This window comes from Pseudopodoces humilis, chromosome 15 (assembly GCF_049639895.1).
Source record: "Pseudopodoces humilis isolate 2021_Gansu_Grassland_sample_001 chromosome 15, ASM4963989v1, whole genome shotgun sequence".
NCBI classification, from domain to species: domain Eukaryota; kingdom Metazoa; phylum Chordata; class Aves; order Passeriformes; family Paridae; genus Pseudopodoces; species Pseudopodoces humilis.
The window spans coordinates 20,108,752-20,127,563 of record NC_142214.1 but is presented as its reverse complement, the minus strand read 5'-3'; the positions used below and the strand labels follow the sequence as shown (position 1 = coordinate 20,127,563).

Sequence of the window (18,812 nt, the reverse complement as noted above, 5' to 3'; positions counted from 1 at the left end):
GCTGCTCACTCTGGAGCAGAGCTGTCCTTGCGGTGCATGTTTGGGGCATAGGGGTGCCAGGAGAGCGCTCGGCTCTTCCCTTCTTGCCCCCAGCCCTTCTCGCCAGCTGGGGAACCGGAACCCTCGATGTCCGTGCCTTGGTGCTGCCAGCACCCTGGCGATGCCCGCAGCTCAGCAGTGCCCGCAGCTCAGCAGTGCCCGCAGCTCAGCCCACACTGGCTCAGGACCGCGCCGTGTCACTCCGAGTCCCAAACGGGCACGTGGCAGCACAGAGGGGGAAGCTCCACGGGCACTGCCCCGGCACGGCGTGTTCCCGTTGCGGCCGGAGCTGTGCCCGCGGCAGGGCAGGGTGCTGGGTGCTGGGTGCTGGGTGCTGGGTGCTGGGCGCTGGGCGTGGGTGCTGCCGCGTTTCCGCCGCGCCCAGCCTTTGGTGCTGTGGTTTGCGCACGGGGTCGGTGCCCGGGTGGGTGCCGGGGGTGGCTCGGCAGCAGGGCCGAGGTGCAGAGGTGAGCTCCCGCATTCCGGGGAGGGCGGCAGGGGCTGCAGGTGCTGCTCAGGGTGTCCCTGAGCCCTTGCTGGGGGGTGGCTGCAGGGGGATACATGGGCGGAAGGTGAGGAGCGTCTTGTGCTGAGGCCAAAGGCTGGGGCTGGGTGAGCCAGGCAGGACGTGCGGCAAGCCAGGATTTGGGGTGTTCTCAGAAATGACAGGGCAGCACTGGATCCCCCAGCACGCCAAAACCTGCAGGCTGTGGGGTCTGGGCTCCGCAGAGGTGAAGGTGTGGTCTCTGCCCCTGGCACTGTGGGTCAGGGTTTTAGGGAGATGCCCAGCCTTGCCCTGTGCGTGGCACACACAGGCACACATGCGCCCCAACACCTCCTGGTTGGTATGGAAACAAGTCAAATTATTTAGAGGAGGAAGAAGGAAAAAAAAAAAAGGAAAAAACCCGGTGTTAAGGCCCGTCGTTATGGAAACAAATGATAAAAGTAACTAGGCTGGGGACACGGCACCTTGCTTTGGGGTGCTGGGCGTTGTGCAGGCTCCATCAGCTGGGGGAAGGGTGGCCATGAGGGCACCCAGGGGCACAGGAGTGTTGTAGGCAGGAGGGCATCTGGGGGCAGGAGGGCATCTGGGGGCAGGACGGCACCGTGAGCAGCAGGGGGGATGCTCGTGGTGCACATGAGCTGGGCCACAGCTGCCTGACCACCAGGGGCAGAGGGAAATGTGGCTTCTGCTGGGGGTCCCACACCTGTTTGGGGGCCATTCCCCTTCCCAGGTACATTGGATTGCTTGCGCTGCCTCAGCCTGGCACGGCAGGGCAGAGGTGTGTTCCTGGGGCCAGTTCTGCAGGTGGCAGAGGGGAAGTGTCTGTCACACACTGGTAACCGTGTCTCAGCTGATGGGGGTGGGGACAAGGACCATGCAGCAGAGGATGAGCCCTAAATCCCCAGGGATGGGATCCTGGTCATTCATATCCCCGTGTGAAGCTCACACAGACCCGCTCTGTGCCTGCCAGGGCGCTGATGCCAGTGGTGGCACTCCCTTGGATCCAGGCTGGGTACAAACCCATGTGCACCCAGAGCCATGCAGTGTTCCCATGGCAAAGCCTTGTTGTGGGAGCAGCACTCAGCTCCCCACGGGGCCATTCAGTGCTGAGCCCAGATCCTGCTCCCAGGGACTTTTCCACCCATTGGGGTGTTTCAGAGGGTCTGAGCAGTCCCCACAGAGGTTTCCTTCCCTGGAGAGCTTCGGGGGTGTCCAGGCCAGGACAGGCTGTGTGAGCCCTGAGCTGCAGTGCAGTGGAAGATTTGGGTCCCTGGCTCCTGCCTTTGGGTTGCAGCTGCTGCTCCTCCACGCCCAGGGTGTTGCTCCAGCAGCGCGTGCAGCGTTTCCTGCACCCGGGCGCGGTTAGGCACGGGTGGCAGGGCTGGCTTCCTTCCCCAATTTCAGCTGGCTCCCTTCTTGGCAGCCCTCAGGGTCGGTGTCCAGTGGTCCCAGTGGGCAGCAGCCTGCCAGGGTGGGACGCAGCCACGTCCCGGCATTCCTGGAGAGCTGGGGTGGGATGAGCACTGTGCTTCTCCCACAGCAGCACCTGCAGGGAAGCCGCCCCCCACCTGCCTCTGACCCCGCTCTCTCCCACCCGCAGCCACCTCTAACCTGGACCTCGAGAGCAAGAAAGCCGCCCCCGCCAAGCTGCCATGGCAGCAGCCCGTGAACGTGTTCTTGGCAGCTGGGCGCCCACCGGGCATGGAGCAGCTGCACCAGGAGGCCCAGCTCAACCTCCAGAGCTTGCTGCAAGGTACTGAGGAGAGGGGCTGGGGTGGGCTGGGTGAGGGGCGGGTGGTGGTGCTGCCTGGGCTATGTGGCCACCATGGGACTGTGAGCTCGTCTCCCACACGCATGTCTGAGCCACTCCTTGGACCTCAGCAGGCTGCAGGAGTTGGGTCCTGGCGGTCCCAGTGTCCAGCAGCCCCTCACTGATCTCTGCTCCCAAGTCACTGCTGCAGGTGCCAAAGCAACTGGGACCAGGATTGCCTGCTGGGCCACTGAGGCCAGCGGGGCCACCAGGGCACCCACAAGCCCCACCACAGCACAGTTCTCATGAGGGCCTCAGGGACCTGCCACTGATCTGCCTAAGTGGATCAACGTGGCCAGTGGTTTTGTTTCCTTCCAATCTCTGGCCCAGGCTGTCACGCGGCCCGGGCTCAGATGCTCCTCAGGCATCAGATGAGATCAGCAGCTCAGCCATCCCCCAGCTTGTAATCTCATTAAGTCAGCCTGAGCAGCCCTGCTTTCCGCCAGCCCGCAGCCACCAGCATTAATTAGCAACAATTACAGGATGGGGACACACTGAGTTCCTGGCTGTCCCCAGTGGGGCTGTTTCCCAGCGAGACCCAGCGCGTCCCCTGGCTGTGCCCCGGGAGGAGTGGGGCCAGCTGCTGGGATCATTGCGCTTCTTCAGTTCCCCCAGACCCTTCTTGGGGTCTCCCTCGCCTTCTGAGCTGCCTGTCCTGAGCAGGGACAGCCAGCTAGGCTGGGGACAGCCAGAGGGGACAGTCACCGTCCCTTCACGTGCCCCCTGCTCCAGGATCTGGCAGCAGGAGCAGGGTCCCAGGTGCTGTTTTTCTTGCAGAGGAGTATGAGGAGCAGTACAGCGAGAGCAGGGTCACCGGGCAGACTTTCCGTGCTGCTGGTCACCTGCCCCCCGACACCTCCCCTGAACCGTCACCCCGACCCCCACCTGCCAAGCGCCTTGAGTTCGTGCTTATGGTGAGTTCTGGGGTGGCAGGGCGGGCAGCGAGTCCCTGCTTGTGTTCCACTGTTCCACCCTCGTCCCTTTGGTGGCTGATGTGCCTTTCTCCCCGTAGCCCCCGAGCCAGCGAGCGGCCGAAGAGGAGAGCACCAGCAGCGCTGTGCTCGGTGCTCGGCCTCCTGACACCTCCCTGAGCCTCCCCACCAGCCCGGACAAGCAGCCCCCCTGGCCCAGGGCCTTCCCCCTGCCCCCCGTGGAGGAGAAGCAGTGGCAGCAGCCCGGCTCCATCCAGACCAACATTGTCCCCATCAATGTCTCGGGTAGGGCAGCAGCCCAGGGCGCGGCGGGGGACACGGGGCGCAGGCAGAGATGCGCCCCAGCAGCCATCTGGGCCAGGAGCCGGGTGGTGGGAGGGGGCTGTGTTCCTGGGGTTAGGTGGGCACCGGGGCAGAGAGGGGACAGCAGGGCCATGCTGGTGTCCATCACTCCCAGCCATCTCTCGTGCCATCTGCAGCTTTGTGCGTCTGCTCCGCTGGCCGTGCTGCTGGCAGGTCTCACACCCCTGATGTAATGCCCAGCCAGCCAGGTCTGTTGTCACCTGGGCTCTCAGCACAGGCCGTGCACCCAGCCTGTCTCCCCTGCCTGTCCATCCTCTCGGGGCCACATCTCCCCACAGCACAGTCCTGTCCTTGCAGACACAGGTGTCCCGCTGTGGCCCAGGTCGGTGGCTGGGGCTGGTGGCTGGGTGAGGTGCTCCTTCTGAAGGGCAGAGGTTTCTCTCTACCCTTTCCCATCATGGAGAGCTGTGCCAGGGCCACACTGGTCTCTCTCCCTCTCCATGGCTCACGTAGCCCTCCCCAGTCTGGCTCAGCACAGTGGTGTGGGGTCTGGACTCACCAGCACAGACCTGTGCCTGTCACACAGCTCAGGGCTGCTCTCTGTAGCTTTCCATCCATCCCACCTCCCTCTGCCGCATTCCCACCGTGCCTCCATCTCCCCTGTGCTCACCCCACATGGCTCACACCATCCTCCTGCACCCCACGCTCCCACCTGTGTCACCATCCCAGGCTGGGGACACGCAGAGAACACGGGTGATGGAGCAGGGCTCCGGCAGAGCTGTTTGTTTTGGCTACAGGGCAGCACTTTGCTAGGCACGCGAGTGCTCGTCACTCCCTGTTTAACACAGAGACCGCGATGAACCCCAAGTCCACCCTGCGGCGTAGACGGACCATTATTGGATTCCCTAACCCGTCCCTGCGAGACCAAGGTGACGGCAAGAACTGCGCAGGCAGCACCCGGGCAGGGCTGGCAGCCCCAGAGCTGCCCTGATGGTGGCACAGCCATCGCGGGGCTGGCAGCCAGCCTGGCACAGAGGGGCTCCCGGGGACACCCCGGCCGCGGGGAGGTGCAGGCGCCGCACTGACTCTGTGCCCTCCCAAGGCACAGTGCTGGGCACACTGGTGACACTGGGCTGGCCTGGGGCTGGCATGGCATCAGGGACAGCTCCTTTGTCCTGAATCGGGGTTTTGAGACAGAGTCACCCAGACCCTGTGGTAGGGTGCCGTGGCTGTGGGGCACACACCTGGCCAGCTCTTTGCTGGGGCTGGCAAGCTGGCCACGCCAGTGCCAAGGGTGTGCATGTGAGAGTGCCTGGAGTGCTTCCAGGCTGGATTGGACCCTTGGGAACAGCAGCCACTGTGGCTCAGGGGCTCCATCCTGCTGTCCCCTATGGAAGCTGTAGAGAAATCAGAGCCAGCCTGTCTGTGAAGGCAGGTAGGGACAGGAGGAGAAGCCACGGCACCAGCTGCTCCAGAGCAGTTTTCATGGGGTAGGAGGAAGGTTTCTTCCCATGACAGTGGTCAGACCATCAACTGGTTATCACTGCTCCTCCCCTGGAGTCAGTCAGACCTTAGCCCACCACAGCCTTGAGCATCCCTGTCTGCTGGGGGTGTTCAGAGCACGGCTGCTGGCTCCTTCCCCATCCTGGCTGTGCTGTGATGAGGTGGCACTGTGAGCCACCATGTCCCTCCCTGTCTCAGCTAGCAATGCCTGACCTGGCTCCTCCTGAACCCCATCCTTGTCCCAACCATGGGGACCAGGGCAACACTTTGGTTGCCATGGGACTGATGTCTCCTCATGGGTAGAACCTCCTGCCACGGCCGCTGGTTTGTCCGTGGCACATTCCAGTCAACAGATCTGTATTTTATGCCTGGGCAGAGGTGCAGCCTCGAGAGTGGCCACGGGCTGGGACAGAGTGCGGGGCAGGGTCGTGTCCCCGTGAGTGAGGCAGGATGGGGCTCACCAGGCTCTCTCCCTGCAGGCAGCGCCAACGGCCCCACATCCAGCACACACGCGCCCATCGCCGAGTCCCTGTCCTGCAGCTTCGTGCCTGAGACCACGAGCGGGGGGACGCCCCAGGAGATCAGCCCGCGTCCGCCCCTCTCGGCCCCGCTGAGGAAGACCTTCAGTGACCTCGGGGCCCGCTGCTGCCAGCCGCCTGCTGCCATGGATGGGGCAGCCAACCCCTGTGCCAGTGCCTGCAATGGGACACAGGGCACCCCTTTCTCCCCGCCCTGGAGCCCCCTGGGTTATGGGAGCCCCTCCAGCCTCACCACTGGCCCGGGCAAGGGGCCCACCTGCGCCTCGCCGGGCGGCTCCGTCCCATCGCCCGGCCCAGGTTCCCCCGCCGCCTCCACCTCCTTCTTCATCGCCACAGAAGAGCGCGTGGGCAGCAATGGGCCCAGCTTCTTCTCTGGCCCAGTGCCCGCTTCCCCCGCCGGCTCCGGCTGCATCCAGGGAGCCAAGGGGAATTTCTTGCCGGGAAGCCGAGAGGAGCCGGAGCCGGCGGCAGGGCCGGTGCAGCTGGAGGTGGAGCGGGCAGGGTGCCGCTTCCGTGAGCGCTCACTGTCGGTGCCCACCGACTCGGGGTCCCTCTGCTCCGTGGACATCGCGTACGCCGAGACCCGGCGGGGCAGCGCCAACTATGCCCTGGGCTACCCCAGCGCCAGCTCCGAGGGCAGCACCAGCACCGACAACATCTCCCTGGGGCTGGAGCCCGAGGGGCAGCGGCGGCGGCGCTCCAAGAGCATCTCCCTGAAGAAGGCCAAGAAGAAGCCCTCGCCACCCACACGCAGCGTCTCGCTGATCAAAGAGGGGCAGGACGGTGACGTGGGGCTGAGCGCGGCGCTGCCCAAGGACCAGCGGCCCAAGAGCCTGTGCATCCCACCGGAGCTCCAGGGCCACCGGCTGGTGCACGCCGACCCCCAGGGGAGTGCGGGCAGGGAGCCCAACAGCACAGCCACTCCTCACCAGTGGCATCTCACGGACTGGAGGGCTGGCAGCGATCCCTACCGGTCCCTCTCTGGCTCAAGCACGACCACAGGGACCACGGCCGTTGAGTGTGCCAAGACACGGGGCAGCTCTGAGTCCCTTGTGTCCCCCTCAGTCTCCAGGGCCACGACGCCCTCCCAGCTCTCTGCCGAGGCAGACCTCAAGACCTCCTCGCCCGGCAGGCCCACAGGACTGATGTCCCCATCCAGTGGGTACTCCAGTCAGTCGGAGACCCCAACCCCCACAGTACCCACCTCCACCATCCTCGGGCATTCCCCACACCAGGTGCGTGTGAGGCCGCTGGTCCCCGAGAGGAAATCCTCTCTGCCCCCCACGTCCCCCATGGAGAGGAGCCCCAAGGGCAGGCTGTCCTTCGACCTCCCACTGACTCCACCCGCCCACCTCGACCTCTCAGGGCTGAAGATCTCCCTGAAGGGGAAGACGAAGGTCAGCCGGCACCACTCTGACTCCACCTTTGGCACCAAGCTGGCCCAGAAGACCAGTCCCATCGCACCCATCATGCCCGTGGTGACACAGTCCGACCTGCGCTCCGTCCGCCTCCGCTCCATCAGCCGCTCGGAGCCAGAGGACAACGCCGATGGCCCGGAGCACACGGAGGAGCCAGCACGTGTCCCCTGCCCGGGGCCGGAGAGGAAAGTGAAGCCACCCGTGGCAGAGAAGCCACCACTGGCCAGGCGCCCCCCGTGCATCCTGCCCAAGCCCCCAGTTCTGCGGGAGGAGGGTCCCTTGTCCCCCAAATCCCCGCCAGGCACTGCTGCCAAGGAGAAGGGGCTGGCACAGGAGGCCGTTGTGGTGCTGCGGAGAGGGGAGCTGAGGAGGGGTCTGGGGGAGCCCCACTTGTCCCTGACCCCGGCGGGGCCCCGGCGGCTCTCGCAGGGCAGCCTGGACGAGCTGCGGCCAGAGCGGAGCGGTGCCGAGGGGGAGCGCAGGAAAGCCAAGGTGCCGCCGCCAGTGCCCAAAAAACCCAGCGTGCTGTACCTGCCGCTCATGCCAGCCCCAGCACAGCTGGCAGCTGGTGTGGGGGACCTGCCACCCACCCCCAGCCCCATCATCACGCTGGACACCGAGCCCGCCTGCTGCGACCCTGACGCCGAGGATCTGCCGTCCCCCAAGGCTGTGGGCAGCGCGCCTGCCAGCGAGCCTGCCTCAGAGCAAGGTGAGGGTCTCCCCACCCCTGTGGTGGGATCACCCCAGGGATAGGGACTCCCCATGCTGCACAGGGGGTTCACTGCTGTCTCCTCCCTGCCCACAGGCAGCTCAGCAGAAGCCAGCACGGAGGAGAAGAGCTTTGCCAGTGACAAGACGGCCGAGTCCATCGTGGAGGAGGACGATGAGGTGTTCACAACGTCCCGCACCACAGAGGATCTCTTCACGGTGATCCACAGGTAAGGCTGGTGCATGTACTGGAGGGGACAGCCCCTGTGCCCACTGAGTCCCACCACTGCCACAGCCCTGGGTGTAGTGTCCCCCCACCACGACACCCCGATTTTCCATACTGGGACCAGCGTTCATCCTTGGGGACAGCCTGGTTGCTGCTGCCTTGAGCGGAGTGCAACCAGCGGGGAAGCTCCAGATCAGTCCTTGCTGCCAGGAGCACCACCTGCCATGCTCATGTTGTCAGCTTGCCCCAGCAGAGCAGGCTGGGCACTACCATGCCCCTCGCTCTGGGAGCTCACCCCAGCCCCAGACTGCTCCCATGTCCCTTTGGTGCCTAGGTCGAAGAGGAAGGTCTTGGGGCGGAAAGAGCCTGGTGACACCTTCAGCAGCCGACCCACTTCCCACTCACCCGTAAAGACTTCAGGCTCCCCAGCTGGTGAGTCCCTGGCAGCAGCGGGCAGCAGTGGGAAGTCTTCCAGCAGGAATGAGGATTTTAAAGCCCTGCTCCAGAAGAAGAGCAGCAAAACCAGCCCCGGTACTCGGCCATCTGCCGCCGAACTGCTCAAGACCACGAACCCGCTGGCCCGGAGGGTCATCACAGAGTTTGCCCCTGAGCTGGACGGTGCAAACAGCCCCAAAAGCCAGCCCTGACCACACAGGGGCCCCTCCAGCTGGAGGGGTGGCGATGGCTGCAGAGGGAGCGCTGCTGCAAAGGGCTGTCCTGGCTGCTGGGGAGCCCCCGTATCCTGCTGGGGGGTTCTTCTGCTTTTGTTCCTTACTTGGAGAGCTGCTGGCAGAGAGGCAGTGGCTGGAGCCCAAGCCCTCATGACTCTGGGCCCTTCCCACGAGGGAAGAGGCTGGAACTGGCCCTGGCTGAGCCAGCTCCTGGGATTGAAGGCGCCTGCCCAGGAAGCAGAACAGGATCACAGCCCCCGGTGTTGCCCCATGCCCGCAGCGAAGCAGCTTGAGACTCTTTGGTCACTTCGGCATGTGGTACTTTAAACAGCTTTTCTAATGCACAGTGGTGGTGATGTTTGATTCTCTTCCCTTTGACATTGTACCTTGAGTTTCCCATGCAGAGATACCCTGGTTGAATTCAGCTGGACACACAGATGCACTTTGGGAAGATGCCAGGGGTTCGGCTGGATCTGCGGTCGCTTTCGAAGAGTCACAGGAGGTTCCCTGTCATTGGCCTGAGCATCCTCCCTGTCACACAGGGAACCGGCACCCGGCATCCGCAGCCAGCGCCACCACCTCAAGCCAAACCCCCGCCCCTTGAAAGCCCCCAAAATGCTGCATTTTGGAGCTCCTCAGCTCTCAGTCCAAAAACAAACCCCGGAGTCGCCTCCACTGCCAGCCCCCCTGGCCTCACTGCACAGGGGTTCCAGCAGCCACCCCACTCCCCGCCAGCCCCCGTGCTGGGGGTCCTGCACCGAGCTGCCGGCTGGCGCGATGGGGGTGCTGTGCCATGGGAAGGAAGCTCGTCCCCAGCTCTGCCGCCTGCATCTCCCCGACAGACCCTGCAACAACTTCTCCTGCTGCCCTGGCACCGGAGGTCCTGGGATGGTCCCGAGACGGGGGCTGGAATCCAGATGGACATCACCTGAGCCACCTCCCTGGTGACCCCTGGCTCCTCCCCAGGGCTGCCCACCACTCACCCACTGGCCACCAGGGAGCCGAGCAAGGCCAAGTGGGACACGAGCCATCGGGGCACGTGCGTGGGGCCATGGAGGAGGGTTTGCACATCCCTGGGTGGGATTTGTCCTCACCCCCAGCTGCCCCAGCACGGGGCCCAGCAGCCAGTGCCAGAGGCCGTGGTGTGGGGCTGGGGCAGGGTGGGGAGGAAGCACGAGCTCCGAGCACGGCCACGCGCCCAGAGAAACAGGAAGGGCCAGCCGCGGCTGACGAGGAAACAGGGTGTTCAGGGAAATTTCTGCTTCATTTCTTGATGTATTTCCACACACTCCAGCCCTGCTGTGCCGGGGGGAGCACTGCAGTGGGTCCAGGCAGCAGCAGGGCACCACGGCAGTGCTTTGGCTGCCCCTCCGAGGCACCTGGGCTGCTCTGGGGGTCTCTGCCCCACCAGGAGCTCTGCATCCCCGAGGAACACAGCCCAGGCAAACACTTCCCCAACATTGCCCCCACCCTGGATCTGATCCCACTGAGGCTCCAGTTGGTTCCCCTCTCATGTCTCCTGGTACTTGCTCATATCTCCCTTTCCTCTCCCAGGGCTGCAGATTTAAGCCTGTAATTAAGAGCCAGGCTGAGAAACTCAGGAAAAAAAACCAAACAAACAAAAAAAAACAACCACAAGAAAAAAGCTCTAACGAATGTCCACATTTCACCCCCATCCCGTGGCCCCAGCCAGTGGCAGGGTGCTGGATGGGGCCAGGGCACAGCTTGGGAAGCTCTGGGGACGGGTACATTTTGCACATGACTGCTCAGGAAAGCAGGGACAGAGCCGGCAAAGGGGGCTGGGGGCAAGCACGGGACATTGGCTGGAGTGGCCAGTGCTGCCGGGGGGAAATGTCCAAGTGGGCCAGAGGTCAGCTGTGGGACACAGATTGCCCACGGGACGGAGATCCTAATTTCCCTGGCCGGAGGAACACGCTCTTCCCGGCGCTCTTCCTGGGGCTCTTCCTGGCTCAGTGCTCGTCCCTGGCCGCTCCCGGTGGCCGCTCCGCTGGGAAGGCAGTGGGGTCCCGGGAACAGCCCGACCAGCAGGACAGCCCCTGTGACAGCCCCGGCCTGGGGGCCGCCAAGGTGCCAACTACGGAATGTTGTACTTTTAATCTCGCCAGCTTGGTAAAGTGCTCCCTGCTGCCCGCCTGTGCCTGTGCTTCTTTGGGCTGCCGAGGGAGCGGTGCGGGGGAGGTGGGCACCCCCCGACACCCCCTGACACCCCCGGGGAACCGGCCCCACCGGCCGGGGCCTGTCACAGCCCCTGCCCCGCACTCCAGGGCTCGGGGGGCGACACCGGGAGGTGTCAGGGCAGCCCCGGCCGGGCACCGGGGACAGGCCGGAGGGGGCGGCCACGGTGGGGCTGGGGATGGACTTGGCGTCCCGGGGACGGGTGGGATGGATGAGAGGGACGGGGACAGCGCTGGGCACTGGGGACAGCCGGGGGGAGGACTGCAAGTACGGAGGGGCGGACTGGGACTGGACTTGGCACCTGGGGCAGGTGGGAGGCATGAGAGCGACAGCCCCGAGTGCTGGGGACAGCCCTGGGTGCGGGCTACGGCCGTGGATTCCGAAGGCAGCCCGGTGTGCCGGGTGGCTCCAGCCCGCTCTCGGCGGGCACGGCCCGGTGTCCCCGTGTCCCCGTGTCCCCTCCGGGCGGGCACGGCCCGGTGTCCCCGGTGTCCCCGTGTCCCCTCCGGGCGGGGGTTCCATGCCGGCGCGGCGCGGGCAGCCGGGGCCCTCGGGCCGGGCAGGAGCGGCCCCGCCCGGCGCAGCGCGGGGCCTTACAGCGGCAAGATGGCGCCTAAAGGGAAAGGCGGCGGCAAAGCCGGGAAGGGTGAGCGGGGCTGGGCGGCACCGGCACCGGGACCGGGCGGGCGGGGGCGGCACCGGGACCGGGCGGGCGGGGTCCCGGGGGCGATGGGGGCCGAGCCGGTCTCAGAGCCCGGCAGGGGCGGCGGAGACCGGGCCGGTGTCACGGTGCTCGGTTCACAGGCGGCGACAGCGGCGGCGGCGGCAGCGAGGGCAAAGCACAGGGCCCGAAGGGGGGCGGGAGCGCCGGTAAGGGGAGGGCGGGGGGGGGGCGGGGCCGGGTTCTCCGCCCAGCACCGGAGGCTCGCCCCGCCCGCCGGCCCCGCTCGCCACAGCCCCGCTGGGCTCCCCGGCAGGTTCGGCACATCCTGTGCGAGAAGCACGGCCGCGCCATGGAGGCCATGGAGAAGCTGAAGGCCGGGCAGCGCTTTAGCGAGGTGGCGGCGCAGTACAGCGAGGACAAGGCCAGGCAGGGGGTGAGTGGGTGCTGCACCCGGGACGGGGCAGCGGGAGCCGGGGTCCTGCTCGTCCCACCCTCCCTGCTCTGAGGCTCAGCGCTTAACCCCGGCGGTGCCTCCCTGCAGGGAGACCTGGGCTGGATGACCAGAGGCTCCATGGTGGGACCATTCCAGGAGGCAGCGTTTGCCCTGCCTGTGAGCAGCATGGACAAGCCCGTGTACACGGACCCTCCCGTTAAAACCAAGTTCGGATACCACATCATCATGGTGGAAGGCAGAAAATAAAATGTAAATGACCATCATGACCTTGTTGACTGCTTGAATCCCGAGTCTCAGCCACCTTGGCCTTGGAACAAGTCAGGCACAACCAGCAACGCGTCTGGAGGCAGCTGCTGTCCCTGCCACTGTGCTGGCAGAGCAGAGCCCTGCCTGGAGAGGTAAAGTGTGCCTGGGAAGGGTGAAACAAAAGCCTTTTACAGATGTTGAAGCCTTTGTTGTCTGGCAGCCTCTTGCTTCTCCTGCTGTGCAGATAATGGTCTGTCAGCAGAATGAGGTGCCCAGGCTTTTATCTACAAACAGAAATGACAGAAAGGGACAGAGGGGGCCCCCAGGGCTTGGTCTCCATCTCCATCGTCCCCAGCAGGGTGCAGACAGCTCCCATGGTGCAGGTTGTGCTCCAGGGCTGCAGGACAGTCCCGTCAGTGCAGGGTGGGTAACACTGGAGCTGCGTCAGGCCAGGCAGGGAAGGGAGCTGGGGGCAGGAGGGGAGGAAGAGCTCTCCTGAGCACAGACTCACCTCTTCCTACAGCTCCACCTTGCCCACTCAGAGCTGGGGGAAGAAATGGGATAACTCAGGTTTGAATAAGAAAAAAGCCACTAAAGGCTTGTGTCCTGCTTACTGCGCTCTGCTGTGCTGTGAGATGTGCAGGGGAAACAGGCCAGCAGGGTTCCTGCCATCTCGGGAATCCAGCTCAGATCCCTTTCCTGCCCACAGAGCCCCTGAAGCAGCCACAGTTCCAGCAACGTTTACAGGTGAGCACCATGCACAGAGTTCAGAGATGAGGAGGAAACATCAAAGAACAAAAGGTCCTTCCCTTCCCTCCCTTTTCAGGGTGTTGGTTTTGCTGAGTGTGGAATGCTGAGGGCAGCCAGTGAATGGCTTGCTATGGAGGGCAGACACTGCCCCATGTAATGGTGCTCTGTAAATAAACCTCTTGTTTCCAGGCTACCAGAGCCCTGTTCTCTCTTTTGGCAAAAGCACATTGACACAACAGCAGAATCAGATCCGTGTTTGCTGTGGTTCCGAGTACAGAGAGCTGCTCAGCCAGGTGTGGTGTCCTGTGCTGTGCTGTGGTGCTGCAGAAGGCAGCATGCCGTGGCACAGGGAAACATCCATGGTATCTGCTGCTGTGCTGTCACCAGCTGAGACTGGCAGCAGTCAGTCCCAGTGCCCAGCACGCCACACCGAGGCTGTGTTGGTGAGGGGCACAGTCACTCAAAGCCAGAACCAGGAGGTTTTGAGCTGCTGGTTTGTGCGATTGAAATGCTCTCAGCCAGTTTGCTGACAACACTGAGCTGTGTGCTGTGGTCACACACTGGAAGGAAGGACCGATCCAGGGGGGCCTGGACAGGCTGGAGAGGTGGGACCACATGAAAAGTACAAGGTTCTACACCTGGGTCAGGGTGTTCCCAGACACAGCTGCAGATTGGGCAGATGAGGGATTGAGAGCAGCCCTGGGAGAAGGATTTGGGGGTGATGGTTAACAAAAAACTCACCACGAGCCAGCAGTGAGCTTTCCCAGCCCAGAAACCCCCCCATGTCCTGGGCTGCATCCAAAGGAACGTGGGCAGCAGGCAAGGGAAGGGATTCTCCCCCTCTACTCTGCACTCCCAAGATCCTGCCTAGAGCCCTGCACACAGTTCTGCGGCCCCCAGCAATAGGACATGGAACTGTTGGAGCAAGTCCAGAAGAGGCCATGAAGGTGATAAGAGGACTGGAGCATCTCTGCTATGAAGAAAGGCTGAGAGTTGGGGCTTTTCAGGCTGTTCAGCCTGGGGAAGGTTGTGTGGACACCTCATCACACATTTCAGTATTTGAAACAGCCTACAGGGGAGCCAGAGAGGGACTCTTCATCCAGAACTGGAATGACAGGATACAGAGTAATAGGTTCAGGCTGACAGAGGGTAGCGTTAGAAGGGATATTGGGAAGAAATTCTTCCCTGTGAGGGTGATAAAACACTGGCACAGGTTGCCCAGAGAAGCTGTGGCTGCCCCATCCGTGGAAGTGTTTCAAGGCCAGGCTTGGAGCAACTGGGTCTAGTGGCAGGAGTCCCTGCTTGTGGCAGGGGTTGCAACTGGAAGGGCTTTAAGGTACCCAAATGGTGGGTGACTTGCAGGCACCCAAACTGATTATTTAAAACCCTGAAGGAGGGAGGAACCACAGCAGCCCAAGGCCATGGGACTGCACTGTCCCATCTTCTCAGGGGAGAGGAGTGGCACAACCTGGAGGGTAGAAAGGTAAAACCAGGGCTGCCAGCATGGAGAGGGGTTTAGACATCAACACCACCATTTTTTTAATTAAACAATCAGACAGGAACATGAACCATTTGCACCTTCGTGAGCTGACTCCTCAGTGAAGTTCCCCCCCAGCACCTGGATGTTTGGACTGTTTTCTCAAGCAGGAGCTGCTGAATTTGCTGAGTCACACGAGTACATGGCAGGCAGCCTGGAGCTGGCTCAGGGATCCCAGGGCTGTGGTGCAGACACAGGATAACGAGGAACAGCCAGACTGTTCACAGAGCCACACGTGTCACTTCTGGGCCAGCTGTCTGTACAAATTCAGAGTCAGAAGCATAATTTCAGGATCCCCACTTTTTATGTCAAGAGCTTGCACAAAGCAGTCCAATGCCTCCTGGAGTTTTCCATCATTCTGAAGTTTCTTCCCACTGTGTACCAAGGTGTCGTAATCTGCAGCAGGAGAGGAGCTCTGCTCAATGCCCTTTTCAGCGCTGCTTTCCTGGGTGAAGTAGTCAATCTGCTCTCCTGACTGGAGCTCAGTGTCACCCGTGGATTCCTCCTGAGATGACTCCGTCTCCTCTGCCTCGGACTGCTCAGATTCCCCGCTGTCTGTGTGGGAGGACTCTTCACCTGTATCGAGTGTTTCTCCAGTAGGTTCTTCTTCAGTCTCAGCAGATTCCCCAGTGCACTCCTCAGCTTCATCTTCCACAAGCCCGTCTTGCTCCTCATCACCATCATCATCGTCTTCTTCATCAGTGGCTCCCATGATTTCCCCAATATCCTCCACCTCATCTGCCAACCTGCTGATGACCGAGCGCCTGGAAGCGTTAGACCTGTTTCCACTGTTATTTAGCTGGGGAGAAAAGATGGCTTTAGCTCTTATTTTGTCATATTTAGGGGTGGAAGCGCTAACTCCTTCTGGAATTCCGTGCTGAGAGCTGCCCAAGGGAGAGGAGGTCACTTGCTCAGGCTGCTCTTCACTCTCACTGTCTGAAGTCAGTCTGTTTAAGCGTTTCTTCCTACCAAAAGTAGAGAGAACACTGCTTTCATCCAATGCTTTACTCCCTTGCAGGGAGGCATTTGGCTCTTCCTCAGCTGTGGGACACGGTTTGCCATGGCTACTGGTCTCATTTGGCCAAGTTCTGTTTGGAGATTCTTTGTCTGGAGATTTACACAAGCTTTCTGCCTGCAGTTGTAAGCTCTCCCTCTCAGGATGTTCCACTGATCCTTCTCTACTTGAGGCATCCTGCCATCCCTCTTCAGACTCTTCCAAAACCAGATTGAAGTCAACTTGATCCTGGAAAGAAGGAGCAGATGTGCCCTCCAAACTGTCTTCCAACACATGAGACTTGTAGACCTCGGCATCGATCTCTGGTGTAACGTTTGATGAACTCAGCACTGCAGAAGCAGAAGCCGGCTCAGGAACATTGTTCTGCTCTGTCCCCAGGGCAGCGTGTGAGTCAAGTACCTGAAGTGACAAATCTGCATCCCTGCTAGGATCACCAGCCATGCCAGACTCAGAGGAACTGTGACAATGCCCAGAGAGGTCATTCCTCACCTCGGCTGAGGTGTCTGAATGTACCTGCGAATGCCGTTTCCCTTGGAGGCTCTGACTCTCTTTCTCGAGTGCAGGGGATGCTGTAATGCTAGATTCAGGATTTTGCTCGGATTCTTGTATAATAGATTGTTCTTCTGTCTTGCTGGTATTGAGCACTTCTGTCTCCGTGCTGGACACATCTTGTACCAGTTTCTCTTCATCCAAGTCACCAAGAGTCAGAGTTGTCATTTTGGAGCTGACATTGAGCACCTGGGCCTCGTCCTCATCTGTAAGATCAATAACTTTGTCTTTTTCGTATGCATCAGCTACTGGTGGTGAAACAAAGTGATTTTTATCGTTCAACCCTTCAACAGAAAACGTCTTTGGCCTGGAAACTGATTCCGATGGTCTTTGCCACTTCTCTTCACAAGCATTTCTGATCCCCTCCATCCTCTGATCTCTGAGCTGGGACTCCAGCTGGACCAGCTCGTGGGCTTTCTGGACCCTCTTCTGGATGTACTGGTGGGCTTCCTCGCTCTCCACCTGCTCCTCGTGAGCTATTTCCCTCGTGTAGATCAGGTCGTGGTCGGAAATGCCAAACATTGCCAGGGAATGCAGGTAAGCAAGGTGCTCATCCAGCTGCAGGTCAGACTTCCTTTGCATGGCGTGCAGGGACTGCAGCTGGATCTGGGTCGCAGATGTGCGAGTGTCCTCCAACGTGAAGAGCTCCCTCAGCTCCTGTTTGGAGAAATAACGGAACGGGTTCTTTTTGTCACCGGTGCTCTGTCTGATTAACGAGTCCTTGAATACCTGCCGCCTGTAAATCTTCTCTTCCACCGTGCCGCAGGTGATCAGCCTGTAAATCACCACGTTCTCCTTCTGCCCAATTCTGTAAGCTCTGTCCACAGCCTGAGCGTCGGTGGCTGGGTTCCAGCTGGGATCAAAGATCACCACTCGGCTGGCGGCTGTCAGGGTTATGCCGACGCCCCCAACCTGCGTGGTGAGCAGGAAGACAGAGTAGTCGCTGTTGCTCTGGAAGGCGTTGATGCGCCTCTCCCGCTCCGTCAGGTGCGTCACCGTGCCGTCGATGCGCAGGATCTGGAACTGTCGGCGAGACAGGACGAGCTCTATGATATCCAGCATCTTCCTCGACTGTGAGAACACCAGGGTTCGGTGTCCCTCTTCTCTCAGCCGTTCCAGCAGCCCCACAAGGAACTGCATCTTCCCAGACTCCTGGATCACAGTCTCATCAGAGAGATGATCTATTTTTTTCATGCCTGAAAGCATACCTGCCTCCATCCTGTAATCCTGCTCGGAGCCCTCCTGCTCTTCCAAGCCCAGCTGGATACAGGCTCTCGCAGACAGAAGCCTGGGGTGGTCACAGAGCTTCTTCAGGACGGTCAGCTCGGCCAGAGGCGATCGGGTCGTCATCAGCACTTCCTTCACATGATCCAGGCAGAGAAAGTTCCTGTAGATTTCCTCCTGCACCGGTGCCAGGTACACCCACACAACAAAGTCATTTTTCCTAGTGAGAGACGGCATGACGGGAACCTTGTTCTCACTTGGGTCCTCAGGAAAAGGAGCATCCGCTTTATCAGCATGAGAGTTTTTGATGTCTTCCTTGGTCCTTCTGAGAAAATAGGGCTTTATAATTGCCATGAGATTCTCTGATATCTTTAGCCCCAGCGCTTTCTCACCTGGAGTCGCATCCTTCTCCCTCGCCCTGGTAATGGGATTCTCATATTCCATTTTAAAAGTTTTGGCAGTTCCCAGGAGGGAGCCTTGGCAGGCAAAGTCAAACAAGGACCACATTTCCCGCAGGTTGTTCTGCACGGGGGTGCCCGTAAGCAGGACGCGGTGCTGGGCCGGGATTGCGTACACACACTTGGTTGTCTTGTTTGACGGGCACTTGATCTTGTGTGCTTCGTCGAGGATGACGTAGTCCCAGACAAACTCCTGCTCGTGGCGGCTGGCTAGCTGCTTCCAATTGTTAATGAGCATCTGGTAGCTCGTGATGACGATGCCATTCTTCCTCTGGACCCTCTCCAGGTTCCTGGTGCGCTCTGTCTTGCTGCTGCCGTGGAACTCCTTGACGCGTAGGCCGGGGGTCCAGCGAGCGAACTCAGCCAGCCAGCTGCTGACCAGGGTGGTGGGCATGATGAGCAGGACGTGCTGGATGAGCTCGGCGTCGAACATACCCGAGAGGAAGGCGATCACCTGGATGGTCTTGCCCAGGCCCATGTCATCGGCCAGGATGCCACCAGGCTTGCCCTCCCGGTGCAGGCGGTACAGGAACGCGACACCTTCCCGCTGGTGCTGGAACAGCTTCCCGTGCATCTCGCCGTAGATCAGCAGGCCGCTGCCGCACACGTCCACGAAGCCTTCATCATCATCCTCCTCCTCCTGCTGCTGCTCGGCCGCCGCCAGCGCCTCCTGCACCCGCCGCATGCGGCCCCGCAGCTTCTCGCTGGGGCGGATGGCAGCCGCCAGCCGGAACAGCCGCAGCGCCTCCTGCAGGTCCCCGTCGGCCGCCGCCGCCTTCGCGCTGCTCACGAACCTGAGGGAGTCACCGTGAGCACCGGGCGGCCGGGCCCGGGCTATACCCGGGAGTACGGGCCCGCCACCCCCGCCCCGGCCCGCCCGCAGCCTCCCGGCCGCTCAGCCCCGGCCCCAGCCCGCCCGCAGCCTCCCGGCCGCTCGGCCCCGGCCCCACTCACCCCCGGTACCGCTCCTCTTCCGCCGCCGCCGCCGGTCCCGGCCCAGGGGCGGCCATGGCGCTGCCGCGCCGCGCTTCGAACGCGGCCCTTCCCGTCCTGCACCGCGCCTCA

The 18,812-nt window shown here is 61.9% G+C and overlaps 3 protein-coding genes and 1 long non-coding RNA gene across 8 annotated transcripts in view; 3 read left to right on the top strand and 1 right to left on the bottom strand.

The window, feature by feature from the left end:
• Positions 1-10,784, top strand: part of NHSL2 (NHS like 2) — a 28,252-nt gene extending 17,468 nt beyond the window's left edge. For 3 of the 5 annotated variants that reach the window (XM_088062530.1, XM_088062531.1, XM_088062532.1), the window contains exons 2-8: positions 2,145-2,297; positions 3,132-3,268; positions 3,367-3,571; positions 4,387-4,518; positions 5,572-7,758; positions 7,855-7,987; positions 8,318-10,784. In XM_088062530.1, the coding sequence (XP_087918656.1) occupies positions 2,145-2,297; positions 3,132-3,268; positions 3,367-3,571; positions 4,387-4,518; positions 5,572-7,758; positions 7,855-7,987; positions 8,318-8,630 (3,260 nt within the window). In that variant the 3' untranslated portion in view covers positions 8,631-10,784. The remainder of the gene's footprint in view (positions 1-2,144; positions 2,298-3,131; positions 3,269-3,366; positions 3,572-4,386; positions 4,519-5,571; positions 7,759-7,854; positions 7,988-8,317) is intronic. The other 2 variants (XM_088062533.1, XM_088062534.1) reach the window with 2 other exon arrangements.
• Positions 10,785-11,380: 596 nt separating this feature from the next.
• On the top strand, positions 11,381-12,231 carry PIN4 (peptidylprolyl cis/trans isomerase, NIMA-interacting 4). Its single transcript, XM_088062560.1, has 3 exons — positions 11,381-11,496; positions 11,655-11,947; positions 12,056-12,231. The coding sequence occupies exons 1-3, from the start codon at positions 11,457-11,459 to the stop codon at positions 12,212-12,214; spliced, it is 492 nt and encodes a 163-aa protein (XP_087918686.1). The 5' UTR covers positions 11,381-11,456; the 3' UTR covers positions 12,215-12,231.
• A 142-nt stretch (positions 12,232-12,373) lies between these two features.
• On the top strand, positions 12,374-13,155 carry LOC148183111 (uncharacterized). Its single transcript, XR_015773845.1, has 2 exons — positions 12,374-12,637; positions 12,738-13,155. It is a non-coding gene; the product is annotated as an uncharacterized LOC148183111 (long non-coding RNA).
• A 1,323-nt stretch (positions 13,156-14,478) lies between these two features.
• ERCC6L (ERCC excision repair 6 like DNA helicase) lies at positions 14,479-18,792 on the bottom strand. The gene is made up of 2 exons (XM_005527485.3): positions 18,702-18,792; positions 14,479-18,541 (listed from the first exon to the last, which is right to left on the bottom strand). Exons 1-2 carry the CDS (start codon positions 18,755-18,757, stop codon positions 14,740-14,742), a joined length of 3,858 nt encoding a protein of 1,285 aa, XP_005527542.2. The 5' UTR covers positions 18,758-18,792; the 3' UTR covers positions 14,479-14,739.
• Between the last annotated feature and the right edge of the window lie 20 nt (positions 18,793-18,812).